This window comes from Eleutherodactylus coqui, chromosome 12 (genome assembly GCF_035609145.1).
Source record: "Eleutherodactylus coqui strain aEleCoq1 chromosome 12, aEleCoq1.hap1, whole genome shotgun sequence".
Classification (NCBI taxonomy): Eukaryota; Metazoa; Chordata; class Amphibia; order Anura; family Eleutherodactylidae; genus Eleutherodactylus; species Eleutherodactylus coqui.
Genome location: NC_089848.1, coordinates 36,023,495 through 36,042,926, shown reverse-complemented (window position 1 = coordinate 36,042,926; position 19,432 = coordinate 36,023,495). Strand labels below are relative to the sequence as shown.

General features: G+C 42.7%; 1 protein-coding gene across 3 annotated transcripts in view; it reads left to right on the top strand.

Annotated features, from left to right (window-relative positions):
• Positions 1–19,432, top strand: part of TRIO (trio Rho guanine nucleotide exchange factor) — a 259,897-nt gene that overhangs the window by 110,190 nt on the left and 130,275 nt on the right. For all 3 annotated transcript variants that reach the window (XM_066585716.1, XM_066585718.1, XM_066585717.1), the window contains exons 13-14: positions 10,114–10,288; positions 18,186–18,381. In XM_066585716.1, coding sequence (XP_066441813.1) covers positions 10,114–10,288; positions 18,186–18,381 — 371 coding nt within the window. The remainder of the gene's footprint in view (positions 1–10,113; positions 10,289–18,185; positions 18,382–19,432) is intronic.

The following is a 19,432-nucleotide window of genomic DNA, read 5'->3' as shown; positions in this document are numbered from 1 at the left end:
GGAACTCTGTGAACATTGAAGAGCTTGAGAGAACTGCAGTGGAGGAAACCACCAGCAGGCAGGTGGAAACCGTCTGCAGGCGGCCATTGTTGCCAAAGGATGTGGGCTTTTGGGAACAAGTAGGCATTCTCTCTGGCACATCTCTCGTCATTTTGGCGCTTGCATTGCTCTTGTTTTTTTTATAAACTTCATATATTTTTTAATTTTTTGAATATGATCGCATTCTTTAAGTTGCTGTGAATCCCGGCGCTTCGTGTAACGTTCACCGCAGTGCGGTCTCCATTATCTATATGAATTATGGAACAGCTCAGCTTCTTCTACCTCCTCTCTTGCGTGCTTCTTGTCATAGAATCATAGGATGGTAGAGTTGGAAGGGACCTCCAGGGTCATCGGGTCCGACCTCACGATCTCAATGCAGTTGACTAACCTTTGTAAATATTTGGCGCATTTTGAAAATTTTTTGGCGCATCTACTAGTTTTTCTGGTGCGTCTATCTAGTCACCACATTTACAAGCACTAATCACTGCTTTCATAAAAATAGTCTGGATTACACCTCTCAGGATCTAGTATAAGAGCGGCGCATATTACACCTTTATTGATAACTAAGCCCTATTGTTTTTTTTAACAATCAGTTGGGGGGGGGGGGGGGGGTGGCACAGAAAATTAGCCTTGCACCACATTATGAAAGCTGTCTAAAATAACATTTTTATTGCCCGTGGAAACCAATCACAGTGCAGCTTTCATTTTATCTCAATTGTGTCAGAAATGAAAGCTGCGCTGTGATTGGTTGCTGTTGGCAACAAAGACAGATTTTCTTTTAGATAGCTTTCATAAAAGTGTGATGGCGGGTGACTTTTTTCTGTGCCCCCCCCCCCCCCTTCCCTTGCAGATTCAGTGATGCTGATGAGTGTATGAGGCATAAGGTGTAGTAACATATTGCATCCACATGAGGGCAGACATACTGCAGCACATCAAATATTCTAGTGTGTGGGTTTTGTGTGTATAGTGGGTGATGAGATTGTTTTATATAGATACATTAAGGCCCATTTAGACACATCGAGAATCGCTCAAAATTCTCGTTCTGTCTAAATGCAGGGACATCATGTAGTTTTCGAGCATAAGTCACTGATCGCTGAAATCTAGCTTGCTAGAATTGACTGATCAGCTGTTATCAGCGGAGCAGGCTGTTATCAGCCGGCTGCGCTGATAAGATTCTCTGTGCCTATGTCCTGGGGTGAATTCACAGCGGGGACAGTAGCAGTCAGCTCTGAGAAGAATACATCTGTTTGCTTATGCAAAACAGCTGTATTGTTCTATTAGTGGCCACAACTGTGTCACACTCTGCCTGCATAGCTCTATAGTAGCTAGTTAGCTACTATAAAGTATACAAAGAAGATTGCTCAAAACTGTCACTGCAACTGTCCTCTGAGTGAGTTTTGAGCGATTATCCTAAAGTGTAAATGAGGTCTTAAGCATTAACCCCTTACTGAACAAGCTCCCCCCACCTCATTTTCCTTTTTCCTCCCCCCTTTAAAAAAATCGTAACTTCTTTATTTATCCATCGACGTCGCTGTATGAGGGCTTGTTTTTTGCGGGACGGGTTGTATTTTTCAGTGGTGCTATTTAATGTACCGTATAATGGACTGAAAAACTTGAAGAAAAATCTACGAGAAGAGAAATGAAAAAAAAAACTAAAATGAAATTCCACCATCTTTCGGTGCGTCTTGTTTCTACAGCGCACAAACTGCAACAAAAGTGACCTGACAACTGTATTCTATGCGTGAATATGATTATGATACCAAACTTCTATAGTTGTTTTTTTTTTTTGCTGTACTACTTGTATTATTTTCAAAGATATTTAATTTTTTTAAATTTTCTGCCGCCATCTTCTGCAGGCAATAATTTTTTTATTTTTCCATCGACATGGTTGTGTGAGGGCTCATTTCTTGTGGGACATTCTGTAGTTTGCTTTGGTGCCATTTTGGAATGCATACAACTTTTTGGTCGCTTTTTATTGTTTTTTTTTTTTACTTTATTGATCTTATTTTTTTGCTTTTTTTTTTAGTTCCCAGACGGGACAACAATTCACTATTGTGTTTGTAACCTGTGATTGAGTCGTCAGTCTCCACCTCCTCAGTGATCACATGACTTTCATTAAGCTATCAATGGTCGCTTTCATGCCTAAAAGAGCCAGTTTCATTGCCTCTTCCTTGCTCACAGTGGCAAAGACAAGATCGCTCCCTGAGCCCAAAACTGCTATTATCACAAAGAGCAAGCGGTCTGAAGGTACCCGTACACCGGAGGACCAGCCCACGATCTTCCACCAAGTCGTTTGGTTGGAGGTGGAGGTGCCGTGGATCCTTCCAGACATCCACCTCTAGTCACAGTAGATGGGAGTCACTCCTAGGTCGGATGGCTCCTGCTTACACGGTTTTTTATTCTGGAGTGTCCGCAGGGCATGAAATTATTCAGTTATTAGGATGGTAATTAAGTAGGCGATGTGTCATATCCTAGTCACAGGATCTCTGGGCAGTCATCCAGGGCTGCCAGACTTTTAGGAATTTTGGCATGGTGTCAGTTCTGATTGCATGGATTCGTTCTTACAGCATTATTGTGGATATTCTGTTGAGCACCTCAGGGAATGAACTGAGTCCTAGATGATTTCCATTTGGAAGCGATATGTATCAATTTATGAGCTTGATATGTAAATCATGGAGGATGATCCCCAACAGGATTTGGGAACCTGGCCCACAAACTTTTGGTTGAGCAAGATGTGAACGTGGTTTAGTTGGGTTGCTAGGATGGATGTGAAGATCTTATTATAGTCTGCATTAAGTAGTGAGACGGGCCTGTTATTTTGGGGGGAAAGATGATCTTTGCGAGTTGCGAGTCCAAGAACTCCCGCGGGGGAGTCTCCCTATTCAGGAGCCTCTGCAAATTTTTTTTCAAAGGTTGAACTAGTATGTCCTTGGGTTTTTTATGGTGTAGGGAGGTGAATCCATCAGGGCTGGGATCCTTTCCTTGTTTAGGGTTTTTGATGGTATTTAAAATTTTTCCTGTAGAATGTTAGCATTCAGGGAATCTCTTTGAGGGTCAGAGAGGGATGGAAGATTTATCCCTTTCCAATCCACTGTCTGACGTCTAAAGACATTTGGATAGAAGGCTGTGCAGTTTCCAATGTCGGAAGACGTCCGGCAGGGTATTCTTACTGTATAGTACTGACCGCTCTGTTGTCGGGGGCTTCTCAAGCATGTCCAATACCACAGTACTGGCTCTAGCCAGCAGGTGGCGTCATTGTATAATGGCAGAAAGAGAAAAACCCCTAGGAATCCCTAAATCCAAAATTGGATTGCAAAGGGTTTAAAGCACCTAGAAAATTAACAGCTGGGGACGAGACCCTACTATCTTGGGCGTTATATAAAGTGGTATAGTAATCGTGAAAAGTATTGTGGATCAAACCTAGTCTCCTGAGGGGTATTAACCCCTTAGTGACGGGGCTTTTTTTTGCTTTTTTCCATTCTTGTTTTTTCCTACTCCCTTTTAAAAAATTGCAGCTCCTTTAGTTATCCATCGACGTCGCTGTATGAGGGCTTGTTTTTTGCGGGACGAGTTGTATTTTTCAATGGCACTATTTATTGTACCATATAATGTACTGAAAAACTTTTAAAAAATTCTAAGCGGAGAGAAATGGAAAAAAAAAGACATTCCACCATCTTTCGGTGCGTCCTGTTTCTGCGGCGCACAAACGGCAACAAAAACGACCTGATATTTTTATTCTATGGGTCAGTACGATTACTACGATACCAAACTTATATAGTATTTTTTTTTACTGTAGTACTTGTATTTTTTTAAAAAATTATTTTCTGCGGTCATTTTGTGCGCGCGATAACTTTTTTTTTTTCTCGTCGACGTAGTTGAGCAAGGGCTCATTTTTTGCGGGATGTCCTATAGTTTCCGATAGTATAATTTGGAATACATACGGCTTTTTGATCGCTTTTTATTGCGTTTTTTCTGGGAGACAGGGTAACTAAAAAAGTGTATTTCTGGCATTCTTTATTTTTTTTTTCAGACGACGTTCACCATGCAGGAAAAATAATGTGCTACTTTGATAGATCGGACTTTTACGGACGCGGCGATGTCAAATACATATTTTTATTCTATGATTTAGATTTTTTAATAATAGATATGGCAAAAGGGGGGTGATTTAAACTTTTATAACTTTTTGTTTTTAACAATTAAAAAAACTTTATTGATTTTTTTTTTTTACTTTACTTTGAAGTCCCCCTGGGGGACTTTAACATGCGATGCTTTGATCGCTCCTGCAGTATGACGTAACGCTATAGCCTTACGTCATACTGCTTTTTGACAGGCAGTCTAACAAGCCACCCTGTGTGGATGGCTTGATAGGCAGTCTGATAAGGCAGCCCTGGGGCCATTCATTAGGCCCCCGGCTGTCATGACACCTGCACGGCTCCCCCGATCTCACCACGCGGGGGGGGCGTGCGGATTTAAATGCCGCTGTCAGAATTGACAGAGGCATTTAAAGGGCTAATAGCCGACAGCTGACACCTGCGCTGTATGGAGGAAGATAGCGCCGCTACCTCCCTCCATACACGTCCTGCAACAGCAGGACGTAGTTTTACGATAGCCCCGTCACTAAGGGGTTAATCTTGAAGACTGTGTTGATTCTTGCCCTGTTCCACAGGCGAGCTGTTAGCAGGCGATCTCGTTTATTTACAAATTTATAGTAAGTTGCCCCTGTCCACTCAACGGCCCTTTCTACTTGTTGCTTGAGAAGTGTGTTAATTTGTAGTTTAGCATCTTTAATTTCTTTAGTCATAGCTAGAGTTGGGTTGTGGTGATTCAAGAGCTTTCTCTTAGGCGCTGCTAGGGCCTGGCCCTTTTCTCATTTTCGTTTAGATGCAGCTTTAAGCAGATGCCCCCTTATATACGCTCTATGGGCTAGCCAGGTCCATGCTGGGAGGAAGCAGGACTGGTGTTGGTTTTTTATAATAGTCTGTGTGGTCTTGGCCAGGAGTCGTCAGTCTCATGAGTGATTCAGTTAAACGCCATCGGGATTTAATGTATGAATTTAGGGAATATAGAATGGAAGTTACAACCATATCGTGGTCAGATCACGAACAGGGTGCGTGTTTAGTCTGAGCCAACATTGGTAATAGGGAGGTTGAAATGAGTATGTAATTTAATCTGGAGTATAAACGGGCCGTAGGGGAATGGTAGGGGTACCTTGTTTGTTGCTATGAAGTTCTCCAACAGTCAGACAGTGAGAGAGATGCCAGAACATACGACCATCTCTGTCTCTGTTCCTTAGTAAACCTGTCAGGTTTAAAGGGGTTGTCTCGCGAAACCAAGTGGGGTTATACACTTCTGTATGGCCATATTAATGCACTTTGTAATATACATCGTGCATTAAATATGAGCCATACAGAAGTTATTCACTTACCTGCTCCGTTGCTAGCGTCCTCGTCTCCATGGTTCCGTCTAAATTCGCTGGCAGCTTGCTTTTTTAGACGCGCTTGCGCAGTCCGGTCTTCTCCTTTCAGCACGAGCCGCTTCAGTGTGCTCCCCGCTACAGCTCTTCTGCGCATGCGCAGGCGAGCTGTCACTGCTCGGGAGCGCGCTGGAGCGGCCATTCTGTACCATCCTCTGTTAGAGGAAGGTGCAGAAACTGGAGCTGCCCAGCGGAGAAGCCCAGCCCAGCCCACCAGCCCCGAGAAGCCGCCCAGGTAAGTGATGGGTCGGGGGGGTGATCTTCTCTAACAGGTGAAGGCCCCGGAGCCCAGCGCTAGGTTCCGGAGCCCAGGTGAAGGCCCCGGAGCCCAGCGCTGGGCTCTGGAACCTAGTGCTGGGCTCCGGGGCCTAGCGCTGGGCTCCGGGGCCTTCACCTGGGCTCCGGAACCTAGCGCTGGGCTCCGGGGCCTTCGTCTGTTGTCAGGGTCTAGCGCTGGGGAGCCGGGAGCGTAGCGCTGGGGAGCCGGGGGCGTAGCGCTGGGGAGCCGGGGGCGTAGCGCTGGGGAGCCGGGGGCGTAGCGCTGGGGAGCCGGGGGCTAGCGCCGGTTACCTGCTGCCTGGCGGTGGGTGACTGGTCGGCGGCTGCGGGGCGTCTGGTTGCAATGGAGACACAGCTGGTAGCGTCTCGGGAGCGCGCACGTCGGGCTGCAGCAAGCGACGGGAAAAGAGCCGGCGGCCATCTTGGGGAAACTTTTATAAGTTGCTGAAACGCTAGAACGGTAAGTACGAACCAGCTAGAAAAGTCATTTACAGGGGGGCTTAGTAATGTATGCTTAATTAGGGGGACTGGGCAAAAAAAAAAATTCACTGCTTCCTCGAGACATCTCCTTTAAGGGCCATTCTGTCCAAATTCTGGGAGAATGGAAGATTGAAATCCTCTGCCTGCATAATTTTGCAGACGGGAATAGTGCCAATTTACGGCTCGAGAAGCGGCGTGGGCAGAGGGGACATACAAATGGGTCTTGGGAGGCTTGAAGAAGGTGTCTTTTGCACACAGAAACGCACTGCCAACGTCTTGCACCAGTATGTTTATGTAATCCTTGTATTACCCTTTTGTTTGTGATGTATCTGGCTTTGTAGCCTGTATTTTTGTTTTATTACATTTTGTGGCTACCTACACCATCATTGGGAGCCCCACTATTTTATACCGCCTACCAGGATTAGGGGGTTTTTTTCTTACAAGACCCCCCCTGTGAAGTATGTCGCCATTTACTATTTCATGATTTGTTTCCTGGAGCGCTGGGGTCCTTTTATCTACCTTGTTTTTATATGTTAAATACTTTTTCCTACTGATGACATCAGATTGTACTGAATTGGTATCATGACAAATTGTTTAAGTTAACGCAAATCCAAAAAGGTTCAGGGTGGACACATCTGTATGTAGAAGCTCTCATGCCCTCTTGTATGATTATGGTACTTCCATGAGCTACAGAACAACCACTGCATTAATATAAAACATATCTTGTGTTGTAATTAACATTAATTGATAGGTTTCCTGATTTATATTATATATTCTTTTGTCAATAGTACTTAATACATTCTTTGTAATATTGACCTATTTGCAGCACAGACATTTCCTTCAGCTCTGTTCACACTTCCGTTGGCTAGTTCCATCAAGGGGTTCTATCAGAAACGCTAGAAAAAATGGCACAGCACCATTTTTTCTGTTAAAATGACAGAACCGGAAAGAATCCATTGTAGCCAGTGGGTTCCGTTGGGCGCCACCGGGATCGGTCATGTCAGATTCAGTGCAGTTTGTTCATTCTTATGTTCCATAACAGAACAGAAGAGCAGATATATGAACAGTCCTACCTGACATTTGTGGGATCCTTTATATTAACCCCTTCATGACATGGCCTATTTTGGGCTTAAGGACGCAACAATTTTTGGCGGATTTTCTTCTCCGTTTATGAAAAGTCATAACTTTTTTATTTTTCCGTCGACGCGGCCGTATGAGGGCTTGTTTTTTGCATGGCGAACTGTAGTTTTTATCGGTGCCACTTTTGGGTACATAGACTATATTGTAAAACTTTTTTTTTTTTTAATGATAGCAGGGAGAGAAAACGCATCAATTCTGCCATAGATTTTTTTTTTTTTTACAGCGGTACTCATGCAGCATAAATGAGACATTCCATTTTTTCTGCGGACCGGTACGGTTACAACGATACCAAAATTCTTACATTTTTTTTTAGGTTTTCCCACTTTTCTGCAATAAAAACCCTTTTTCTGGGTAATCTTTTTTTTTTTTTTCTAAATTGCTGCATTCAAAGTCCTGTAACTTTTTTACTTTTTGATGTACAGCGCTCTATGAGGGCTTATTTTTTGCGAGACGAGCTGTAGATTTTATTGGTACCATTTTGGGGTACATACGGCTTTTTTGATCACTTTTATTACGTTTTTAGTGAGGCAAAATGCTAAAAATTAGCATTTTGCCTCAGTTTTTTAGCGTTTCTTTTAGTGTTTTTTTCCGTGCACAGTCAAAAGCATGTGCAGCTTATTGTACGCGTCGTTACGGACGTGACAATACCAAATATGTGGGATTAAATTTTTTTTTTTACCTTTTTTTATGCTAATCTGAGAAAAAGCATTTAAAAATGGGTTTTTTTTACTTTTTTTTTTTACATTTTTTTTAAATTCTTTTTTCAATCTTTGTTTTTTTTACACTGTTTGTGTCCCTCTGAGGGACTTTAACCACTGCCCTGATGATCGCTGGTATAAGGCATGGCAGAGCTACTGCTCTGCCATGCCTTATCGCTTGTACAGCGATTATAGGCACAGGCAATACAGGACGCCAGTGTCTGGCGTCTTGTTGCCATGGTGACAGGCCGGGCTCTCGCGATGACATCGCGAGTTCCGGCCAGAGACACAGAGGGAGCCGCGCAGGGAAGGGGTTAACAGCGGGGGGCGCATCTCCGATGCCCCTCCGCTGTTGCAGCGGAACGCCGGCTGTGACTGACAGCCGGCTCCCGCTGCAGGATAGCGCGGGATCATATGTGATCCCGCGCTATCTTCAGGACGTAAGTTTACGTCCTGTTGCGGGAAGTACCAGGCTGCCAGGACGTAAACTTACGCCCTGCAGCGGGAAGGGGTTAAAACCCGGGTGACATCAATGAATACGTGGGCCAGATTTAGGGTGGCAGTACACATTCTGTGTATATTCGTGGCAGTGGCCAATAATTTCGAGCCCCGTTCACACTATGTTTGAATTCTTATGTTGGGGATATACATCAGGAGGAGAACCTCAATTCTTCAAATAAAACACAACTTATTATGGGAAAATCCCAGAGCAAAAAACCCTACGATAACTCTAAAAAAAGAAAGCCGTCTAAAATTGGAATCGGTGCATTCATGGTGACGTATTACTGTCCCCTTGTTGTCCCGCACAATGATTGTCATAAAAACAATAACAGTCGTTCCACTATTGACAATTTTAACCATTTGGCTTCCCAAGAAACGCAATAACAAGGAACTCAAAAATCATATGCCTTCAAAATAGTACTAATGAAAAAACAAACCTTCACACCGCTCTGTAGATGGATCCGAATATAAAAAATGTTTTAGTGTGCAAAAATACATATTAAAAAACTTATATAAATTTGGTATTGCTGTAATCTCATTGACTCGCACAGTAAAGTTAATTTCACTACATGGTGAATAGCATACAAAAAAAACCTCTGACGTGTGTTTTTTTTTGTTTTTGTTTGTTTTTTGTGCACATCCGCCCCCAAAACACCTAAGAAAAGGTCATTGAAATTTTATCCGTACTTCTAAATGGTGACTGCCAAGGAAGACATCAATGGCTCCATAGATGGAGAAATACATTTAAATTCCCAGAATATGGTGACACTAAATGTAGTAAAATGAGCATGTTCTCTGCGGTGCACGGCAAACGCTGTACAATAAAAGAAAATAAAAATGCCACAAATGTCGGCTCATTCTGTGAGAAAACAAGCCTCATGGAGCTGCGGGGGGAAATGGGTAGAAAATGGTGAGGTGCTTTTACTCCTATTGTCCTTTTGGAGTCTTAAAGTGGGGTCGTTTTTAAATTAAGGTGGTTGATGGGGGTTTCTAACATGTAGGTCCCTCAAAGTCACTTTACAACTGAAGCAGTCCCTTGAAAAGTAGGTTTTAGACATTTTCTACAAAATTTGAGAAATTTCTGACTTTGAAAAAGATACAAGATGATACCAACATGAAGTAAACATCTGGGAAATGTGATTTATGTTGTGCGCTACTGTCTTACAAGCAGAAAACTAAAAAAACAGCAGGTTATTCTAGAAGTTCTGTAAATTTTGGATGACAAAAACATTGACTAAAATGTAGAAATATCATAAAGTACAATGCGCTAGAAAACGGTCTGAGAATCACTCTGACACATAAAAGCATTTCAAAGTTATTGCCGTTTAAAAGGACGCATCAGATTTGGAAAAATGGCCAAGGGGGTATGGGGATAAACACGGGGGACTCTTCTCATGCCCCGGATGATTGCCGCACAGTGTTGTGCACCCCTGGTTTACAGTATATGTCTGTCATTTGTTTTTGAATCTGATGACCAAACCTTTTCATCTTTTTGTTTTTCAGGGATTCTGCTATTTCCAGTAATAAGACGCCACATAACAGCTCTATTAATCACATTGAGAGTGTTCTGCAGCAGCTGGATGAAGCTCAGTCTCAGATGGAGGAGCTTTTCCAAGAAAGAAAAGTAAAACTAGAACTTTTCCTGCAGCTGCGCATTTTTGAGAGAGATGCAATTGATGTAAGTATTTTTATCTATTGGCTTTGGCTTATTTATATGTGCCTTGTTCTGATTCTATGTCTTCCTGTAGATATCATAAGATGTGGGCAAAGCCAGGACCAGGTACTTAGGTACCTTAAAGAGATTAAGTAACATGGCGCCCCACCTGCAACCCTTAAATTCAGTTAGACTACCTTCCTTTCAATTAGATTTAATCCTATTTTAAAAGAAATTTATACAAACATAGTAAACATTTAAAAGGAACCTGTCATAGACTTAAAGGGGTTGTCCCGCGGCCAAAATGAAAATTTTTTCACAGCTCAGTCCCCCATGTTCAGCAAACATCACAAACTACCCATGTAAATCGTTTGTATAGAGCGTTTCTACTCACCATGAAGCAGTTTTATGAAGTTATAAAATTCTTCTTCCAAGATGGCCACCGTCATTTACCAAGGTGCACCGCGGGTCTTCTCCCATGGTGCACCGTGGATGTTCTTCTCCAGTCGGAGCTCCACTGCCGATTACAGCCACCTCATTGGCTGATCGACACCACGTGACGGGGTGGAGCTACGCGATGATGCTGAGAAGAGGGAGGAACCAGGACGCAGCTCGTGAGCCCGGACCATCCAGAAGAGGAATCTTCAGTGCGCAAGCGCGACAGTTCCTGCGACCAGAGGAGAAGTTTGGTCGGCGCCATGGAAACGGGGACGCCGGCACAGGGGGGGACCCCCTGTAGGTAAGTAAATAACTTCTGTATGGCCAATATTTAATGCACGATGTATATTACAAAGTGCATTAATATGGCCATACAGAAGTGTTTAACCACACTTGCTGTCGCGGGACAACCCCTTTAAGTTATGGGTCCATGGAGTGTCGTGGATTTATTTTGGATCCACGGCATAATCAATAGGAATGTTTGCACCCTTTCCGAATAATCCTCAGAGATTGTGCATGCACAGAAGAAATCACACCGAGACGGACTGTCAGTGTAGAAAATTTTTCTTGACTCTGATTTATTAGTAGGCGTATAGCATCTTTTATAGCATTATGAGTTAACTGCCCTTTATGGGCATGCCGGAAATTGTGTAAGCAATACGTGAAAGCATGTGATTGGGTAGACTATTTAAGGGCTTCTTACATCCGGTCCTGCGTGTGCGTCTGTCGTCATTGACGTCCATCATCACGTGATTTCAGGGGGAATGCAGGCGACATCTTGGGTGTTCGATGGAGGGGTCAGGGCGGGGTGAGCAGCGTGTTGTCAAATGACGCCTGAGGGTTATGTGCAGGTAAAAAAATGTGCCCTGAGGTTATGTGCGTGAATTTCTATCAATCTGCATATTCTGATAACGATTGGCAGACAGGATGTGGCCAGCACATTCTGTTCTGCTGGCTCAGACAGTGAAATAGGCATTTCACTTTATATAAATTCTCCATTACATGAGTCTGGGGAGATGTGTCTTATACTCACCTGTTCCCCCATTTTTTTAGTTTCCTCCAGTGAAATTAGCACGGGTACACCAGCTTGACTCTTTTCAGATGGCTGTGTATGCATAGAGTTAGATGGGAGTGCATAGTGTTCTGAAAGGAGTCAAGCTGGTGTGCACACACTGACTTTGCTGGGGGATATCCTAGGGATGGGGCACTTGGTGAGTATGAGACGCAGCTCCCCAGGCTCCACGTCACCTATATTATAAGCACCACAGCTTAATTAATGGTGCTTATAGTTGATGATAGGTTGTCTTTAATCTGTTAACCCACTTTAATTTTCTTCTCCATTTGGCACAGACTGCCCTGGCTATTTCTCTTTTTCTCCAGTTTGTTTTTATTAATTTTATAGCGTGACTAGCTGATATACCCGGCTTCTCCTGAGTTAATTTGGTACAAGTGTTTACCTGTTGTTCGCACAGAAAATGTTATGAAGTCGTGGTTACTTCAGAGGAACCGAAGTCTAAAATATGTATGTAGAGGAGCGTTAGATTCTCCTCAGACTGCATGTACTGATGTCCCTCTGCAGAATGTGCCACCCATTCCACTCTCCTCACTTTTTACCTTGAAAGGTAACCCCACTTTGATTCAAATTTAACCTCAGACTGGAGGTTGCAGCCCCTTCTTAGCCTTAAAGGCTCCATCCCTGCAGTCCATGGCCACTTCCTTATGTACTTTACAGCCTTTTAGTATTTACACAGAGGTCAGTTAGATTCTCTTCAGTATATACACATAAAGTTGAGGTAGATTCTCCTCAGTATATACACATAGAGGTGAGGTAGATTCTCCTCAGTATATACACATAGAGGTGAGGTAGATTCTCCTCAGTATATACACACATAGAGGTCAGTTAGATTCTCCTTAGTATATACACACACAGGTCAGTTATATTCTCCTCAGTTTATAGATACAGAGGACAGTTATAGTCTCCTCAGTATATACTTAGAGAAGTGAGATAGATTCTCCTCAGTATATATACACATAGAGGTCAGTTATATTCTCAGTATATACACATAGAGGTCAGTTATATTCTCATGAGTATATACACATAAAGGTCAGTTATATTATTCATACTTAGGATTTAAAGAATGGTTGTGCCAATTTTCACATTTGTACAACACTGGGAAGTTACATAACATAGGGGATCACTTACTTTTGCACTTAGAATTGAATAATCAACTTGTGACCCCTTTACGTTTCCTAATTAAGAACTAAACAATGCTTCTGCAAAATTTCACCTTTGTGAGGTATAGATGTTTATTATTTACATTACATAGAAGGTCACTTACTTTTGCACCTAGAATTGAATAATTAAGCTGCAATCCCTTTACTTATGCTGTTTAGGACCCAAAGAATGGTTATGCCAAATTTCAAGTTTGTACGGCAGCAGGAAGTTAGAGAATTAGATTAGGTACATTACATAGGGGGTAATTTTTTTGCACTTAGACTTGCATATTCATGTTGCGACCCCTGTACTTTTCCTAGTTAGTAAAAGAGATGAAAAAGGAGGACGGAGCAAGACCCAGTGAGGGTGGTGGAATATTTCTGGAGTACAAAGTGTTTCCAGTGATGGAGTATTTCGAATGGTGGAGGTGCTGCCATCCAGATGACACTCCACCAGTGTGGGCGTTAGTGTAGTGAAAAGGATGTAAAAAAAAACTGGTATGAAGGCGCAACCCTCTAAGCTACTAGAGGTGAAGATCAAGCTCCAATATGTGTTGGTGAAAGCACTTCTTTTTTATTATTTCACAAATTAAAGACCAGCATTAGAAAACGCGTTTCGGGGACGAACCCCTTCGTCAGTTCGGCTGGATAGGACTGAGTGATAAGTACAAATAGATTATGGAGGAGTGATTAACAAAGCCTTTCTTTGTTAATCACTCCTCCATTATCTATTTGTAGGTTCTTTATGTGTAGCTGTGAACTGATTTTAAACCTAATCCCATGCATGAAAGCTTTATGAGCATTCCATTTGGAGAATATGTTCGTGTCTGGGTTTGTATTAATCAAAAAATATTCAATCAAAGCTTCTTTTATCATAGTTTTATATTGTGGGACTGTCATGAGGGAGATGTTTCTCCAGCTTCTGGGTGTCTTTGAGAAGTAAACTAACTTGAGTGTAAGGAAGATGGGGGAGTGGTCCAACCAAGTTGTATTTCCGATTTCCGAGGACAGGGCGCCAGAAAGGGTCCACCTGTCGACTAGAAGAAGGTCAATCCTGGGGAAGGATCTGTGTCGGGAGGGAGTAATATGTGAATTCCCTAGAGGAAGCATTAAGGCACCTAAATGTGTCATATAAAGCCTCTCTGTGGAGCCATGGAGCAAGAACTGGGAAGACCCTGTTAAGAGAGCTAGTGGGGTCTATCTGCTTGTCTGGGATATTAAAATCCCCACAGAGTATACATTTTCCTATATGGGCCTTGCAATTTTTTTTGATAATTTTGTTTAAAAAGCTGTTTGGGAAGAGTTTGTGGTGTGGATATTTACTAAGGTCATTTGGGTGTCGTTAATTAAGCCTTCTAGAATTATGTATCTACCATGTTGGTCTATTACCTGCTCAGAGAGGACTAAGTTTATGTTGTCCTTAATTGCGATCAAGATCACAGCTCTCTTTTCCTCAGCACTTGACAAAAAAATTCTGGGAAATTTCCTGTGGGAGAAAGTAGGGCACGAGGTGGACACAAAGTATGTCTCCTGAATGCATAAAATGTCAACCTTGTCATGTAACGCGTCTCTCCGTACCGAGGATCTCTTAAATGGTGAATTCAGCCCTGTAGCATTGAAATAAATTTTAAATGACATGTTAAAAATGAAAATGATTCACAAGTACATTTGACCCTCAGAGCACTGCCAGTCGGGAGATAGAGAGCAAGGAAAACAAAGAGAATTGTGACAAACAAAACCGGCCAAGAATGACATAGGCGAAGCCCATCTAAAAATTCTTCCCTAAGCATAATGACCTGTAACAATGAGCACTTAAGAAAAATCATCAAAAAACACATCTGTCCTAGCAGGAATCAAAGCCTGCTCAACTTGGGGGGGGGGGGGGGGGTTGCCTAATAAAGGGTAATCCTCCATTCTGAATTAGTTTTATTAACATTCAGCGGCGTGGAAGTGTCTGCCACCTATCTTGAGAGTCTTTGGCGGTGGTTTTTGCTTGGTTGTTCTGGGGGTTTTCTAGGATGTATATTGCCCACGTTGAGGGCATTTTTTCACCATCTCTGGTTTTTAGAAAGTGTAAGGGGTACCATCTTTATGTAAAATTACCTTTGCAGAAAAGCCCCTCTTATACAATTTTTCTCCTGCCTTAGTGTGTCTGTCATATGTGGGAAAGCTTTTCTGGCTTGTATTGTAGCTCAGGATAGGTCAGCAAACAATTGGATATTTGTGACTGGGCAAGGTAACGCCGCAACTGTAGTGACCCGGAGTGTGCCACTACAGTATAAAAGTACTTAACTGCAAGTCAAGAGTAACTTTCCTAATTACAGCTCATTTAGCAAAGGGTAGTGATGCTGGATTTCATTTAATAAAAGGATGGAGTCAGGATAGGGAACTTAATAGTTAATTTAGCTTAGTCATTTCACTGTTAAACAATGGCTGAAGGACCTAGTGAAAACTATCTGTATGTACCAAAGAGAACCTACGGATCACGTGACGCAGCGGAAGAAAGAAGCTCCCTGATTGGTTGATGGGCGGAGCTAACTGCAGCCGAACTGAAACATGTTACCTAAGTGTAGTAAAGGGGGAGTTTTCCCCTCACCTCAGATCCGTGCGCTGTAGATAATTATACAAGTGTTGAGAGATGGGGCAGTGTGGAGAGAGAGCGAGACCGAGAGGCAGCAGGACGGGAGAGAATACTGGCAGCCAGGTGAAGCTGTATTACTGGCTTCCCTCCCCTCCCCTGCCCTGTTACTGAAGAAGCTTTAAGAAACCCTGTGTGCAGCTAATCCATCGCCCACTACACTGAGAGAAGCCTGCATTCATCTTCAAGACTTCAAATCCTTCCAAGCCATTCTTTCCATCCAAGCTTCCACCAAACAGCCAACACATGGAGGGAGTGCTAGTAAGATAGTATGTTAGGCTGGGTTAACACAATGTCCATCTAGTTCGGCCTGTTTTAATCCCCTTGTTGATCCAGAGGAAGGCAAAACCCACAAGCTAATTAGCTCATTGTCTAAGAAAATTGATAATTTCAGGATACTGCAATGCAATTTCACATTAAAAATGTGCAATTTGCTTCACCACAGCATTCACACCTATGTTGGAGATGCCACAAACAAACAGGCACACTTAGACATGTCTGGTGGTTGTGTGATTTGCTCAAGCCTCTATGGGAGCGAATACATCTATCACTTTGCTCCATTCTACAGATTGACTTTCATTGGAGTGCAAGTGTGGCTCTTCTATCACTAGGCATAGAACAGTGCAATCCCCCTGACCTTGTGATCTTATCCCATGTACTGACGGCAACTAGATCAGCTATTGCTAGAAGATGGAAAAGCTCTGATATTCCCTCCTTATCCGAAATTTTCTTAATGGTCCAACACAACTGCGCAATGGAACATTTAATTGCCACTAAACTAAAATTCAAAAACAACTGGGCAAAGTGGCTTCAATTCTCAGGTTATTCCTGTTAAGTCTTTTTCCCTGCACTATGATCATTGGGTTTAGGAAGGAAGAGGATGGGTGGTGTGTTGTAGCATTTGGCATGTATCTTACATAATCGACCACACTCAGCAGTATGGCCTGTCTTGGTGGCGCTTAACCCAGACCAACAGTTCTTAACTTTAAAATGTTGTTCTTAATAGTTATTGCTGTTACTGTTTTCCACAGGTGTTACACTCTTGCATGGTGATTTCTCATCAGCTTTATGTCCACAACTGATAGGAAATAGCCATTATAGCTACCCTATAAGTGGTTATGCATATATGAGATCTGAATAAATATGAGAACCCTAACAAGACATTTTTCATGTCTTGCCACAACTGGGTACATGATAGACCCACCTTTAAGAACATAGTTATAATGGAAATATTCATCCAATGTTTATCAATATTGTGGACAGATATGCACATCTGTATGTATCGGAATCTCTATGCTTGTTTATAATGTACTTTATTTCCACTGTGAAAATTAATAAAATATTTGTTTATAAAAACGTCCTGTAAGGACACAGGAGGAAAGAAAATAAAAATGTGCAATTTGCATCGCTGTACATGCCTTTCTCATGCAAAAGGGGAAAAAAGCGCATGCGCCTTTAATATTTATGAAAATCGCATTCACATGCATGTGCGACGCAGTTTCTTTTTGGCTCGCATAGGAAATAATGGATGACTCTTGCAGAAGAATCGCCTAACAATAGAACATGCTGTGATTTTTCTGCTTCATACTCTTGCTGCTAGAGAAAAAGCGTTAAAATATTTTAACCTGTTGAAAATCATGGGTTCTATTTACGTGCAAGTTCGGTCCACCACAAAACACTCAGAACTTGTGCTTGAAAATCGCCCGTGTACGGCCTCACTTAGCATTGTGCTCACTCAATAAGTCACTTTTCCAGTCACCACCACTTCCTGTATGAAGAAAATGCATGGACTATACCGCATATGATCTTCATGGGGGGTCTAAAACTCCTATCACAGTTACTGATGATGACTGTTTTATTGCAGAAGATGACCGTTCATCCTTCATGACTCTAACTTATAGTCTTTAGCCTATTTAGGTGAATATAGAATACGGAAGATAATCAGTGTTTTCCTAGCAGACAGAGATGGTACAGGCTCTAGCTGGTCATGTGATACTGTGCTAATTAGAGATGAACGAGTATACTCGCTAAAGGCAATTGCTTGAGCGAGCATTGCCTTTAGCGAGTACCTGCCTGCTCGAGACAGAAGGTTCGTGTGCCGGCGCAGGGGAGCGGTGAGTAGCGTCAGTCAGCAGGAGGGAGCGGGGGGAAGAGAGAGATCTCCCCTCCGTTCCTCTCCGCTCTCCCTGGCAGCTCCCTGCCTGCCGCCGGCACCCGAACCTGCAGTCTCGAGCGGGCAGGTACTCGCTAAAGGCAATGCTCGCTCGAGCAATTGCCTTTAGCGAGTAAACTCGCTCATCTCTAGTGCTAATACATCATGGAAGCTAGCACAACATAGAGGAAAAAAGCAGGGAGAAGTCTAAAAATCAAGATGGTGTGTGATAAATATCAGACAGGCTGCTGCACTGCCTGGAAGTGTGTACAATATACAGAGATATGTCCAGAGTCTGATAGACAGTCAGGTGAGTGGTGCAGGATGAGGACATTTGTGTTTTCCATTAGTGTACCTTTTTAATGTTATGACTGCTCATTGTATTTACTAACCTTTTACTGGATTGATAGTTATGATATTAGTTAACGACTTTAGTTTGACCATCAGTGTACCTCCCTTTCCTTTTTCCTGCATTGTAGATAATATCAGATTTGGAGTCTTGGAATGAAGAACTTACTTTACAAATGAACAACTTTGACACAGAGGATCTGACTCTTGCAGAGCAGCGATTACAGCATCACGCTGATAAAGCACTAACCATGAATAATCTGACGTTTGATGTGATCCACCAGGGACAAGAGCTTCTCCAGTATGTCAACGAGGTGCAGACTTCAGGTATTGAAATATCTTACATGTTTTATTACGATACAAGGATGGTGTCGTGTGCTCGTACTTTGTACTATAGGCCTCAGACCCTTTCACTTTAACAATTTGTTATGTTGTCGCCTTGTGCAAATTATGAAAAAAAGTTCTAGTGTTTCCCCATAATTCTGCGAAAAAAAAACCATAAGTCGGACAGGATGTGAATACTTATGTCGATACAAAGTGTTAATTTTCCATTAAAAAAAAAAGATTTCTACATTGTGTTTTCACTCTAAGTATTGACACTCTGTACTCAGTACTTAGTTGAAGAAGGCAGCAATAACAGCCTCCAGCCATCCTTCTCTGCAGATCCTCTCAAGCTCTGTAGGGTTGGATGAGAACCGTCAGTGGACGTCCATTTTCAGGTCTCTCTAAAGTTGTTATATTGGGTTCAAGTCAGGGCTTTGGCTGGGCCAATTAAGGAGTTGTCCCTAAGCCATTCCCATGTTGTTTTGGCTGTGTGTTTAGGGTCGTTGTCTTGTTGGAAGGTGACCCTTTTGACCAGTTTGACGTCCTTTGCACTCTGGATCAGGTTTTTATTAAGCATATCTCTGTAGTTTACTCCATTCAGCTTTCCATCAATCCAGACCGGTCTCCCTGTCGCAGCCGCTGACAAACACCCCCCAGCATGATGCTGCCATCACCATGCTTCAGGTGATAAGCGGCGCCTGGTTTTCTCCAGACAGAATACTTAGAATTGAGGCCAGAAAGTTCAATCTTGGTTTCATCAGACCAGAGAATCTTGTTTCTCATATCCAAGAGTCCTTTAGACGCTTTTTGACAGAATCAAGACGGTTTTCATGTGTATTTTACTGAGGAGAGGATTTTTTCTGGCCCACCCACAATAACGCCCAGATTGATGGAGGCTGCAGTGATGGTTGACCTTCTGGCAGTTCCTTTCATCTGCACACAAAATCTTTGGAGCTCAGTTAGAGTGACCATTGGGTTCTTGGTCACCTGTCTTACCAAGGCCCTTCTTCTCCGATTAGTTTGGTGGGTTTCTCTAGGAAGAGCCTGGTTGTTT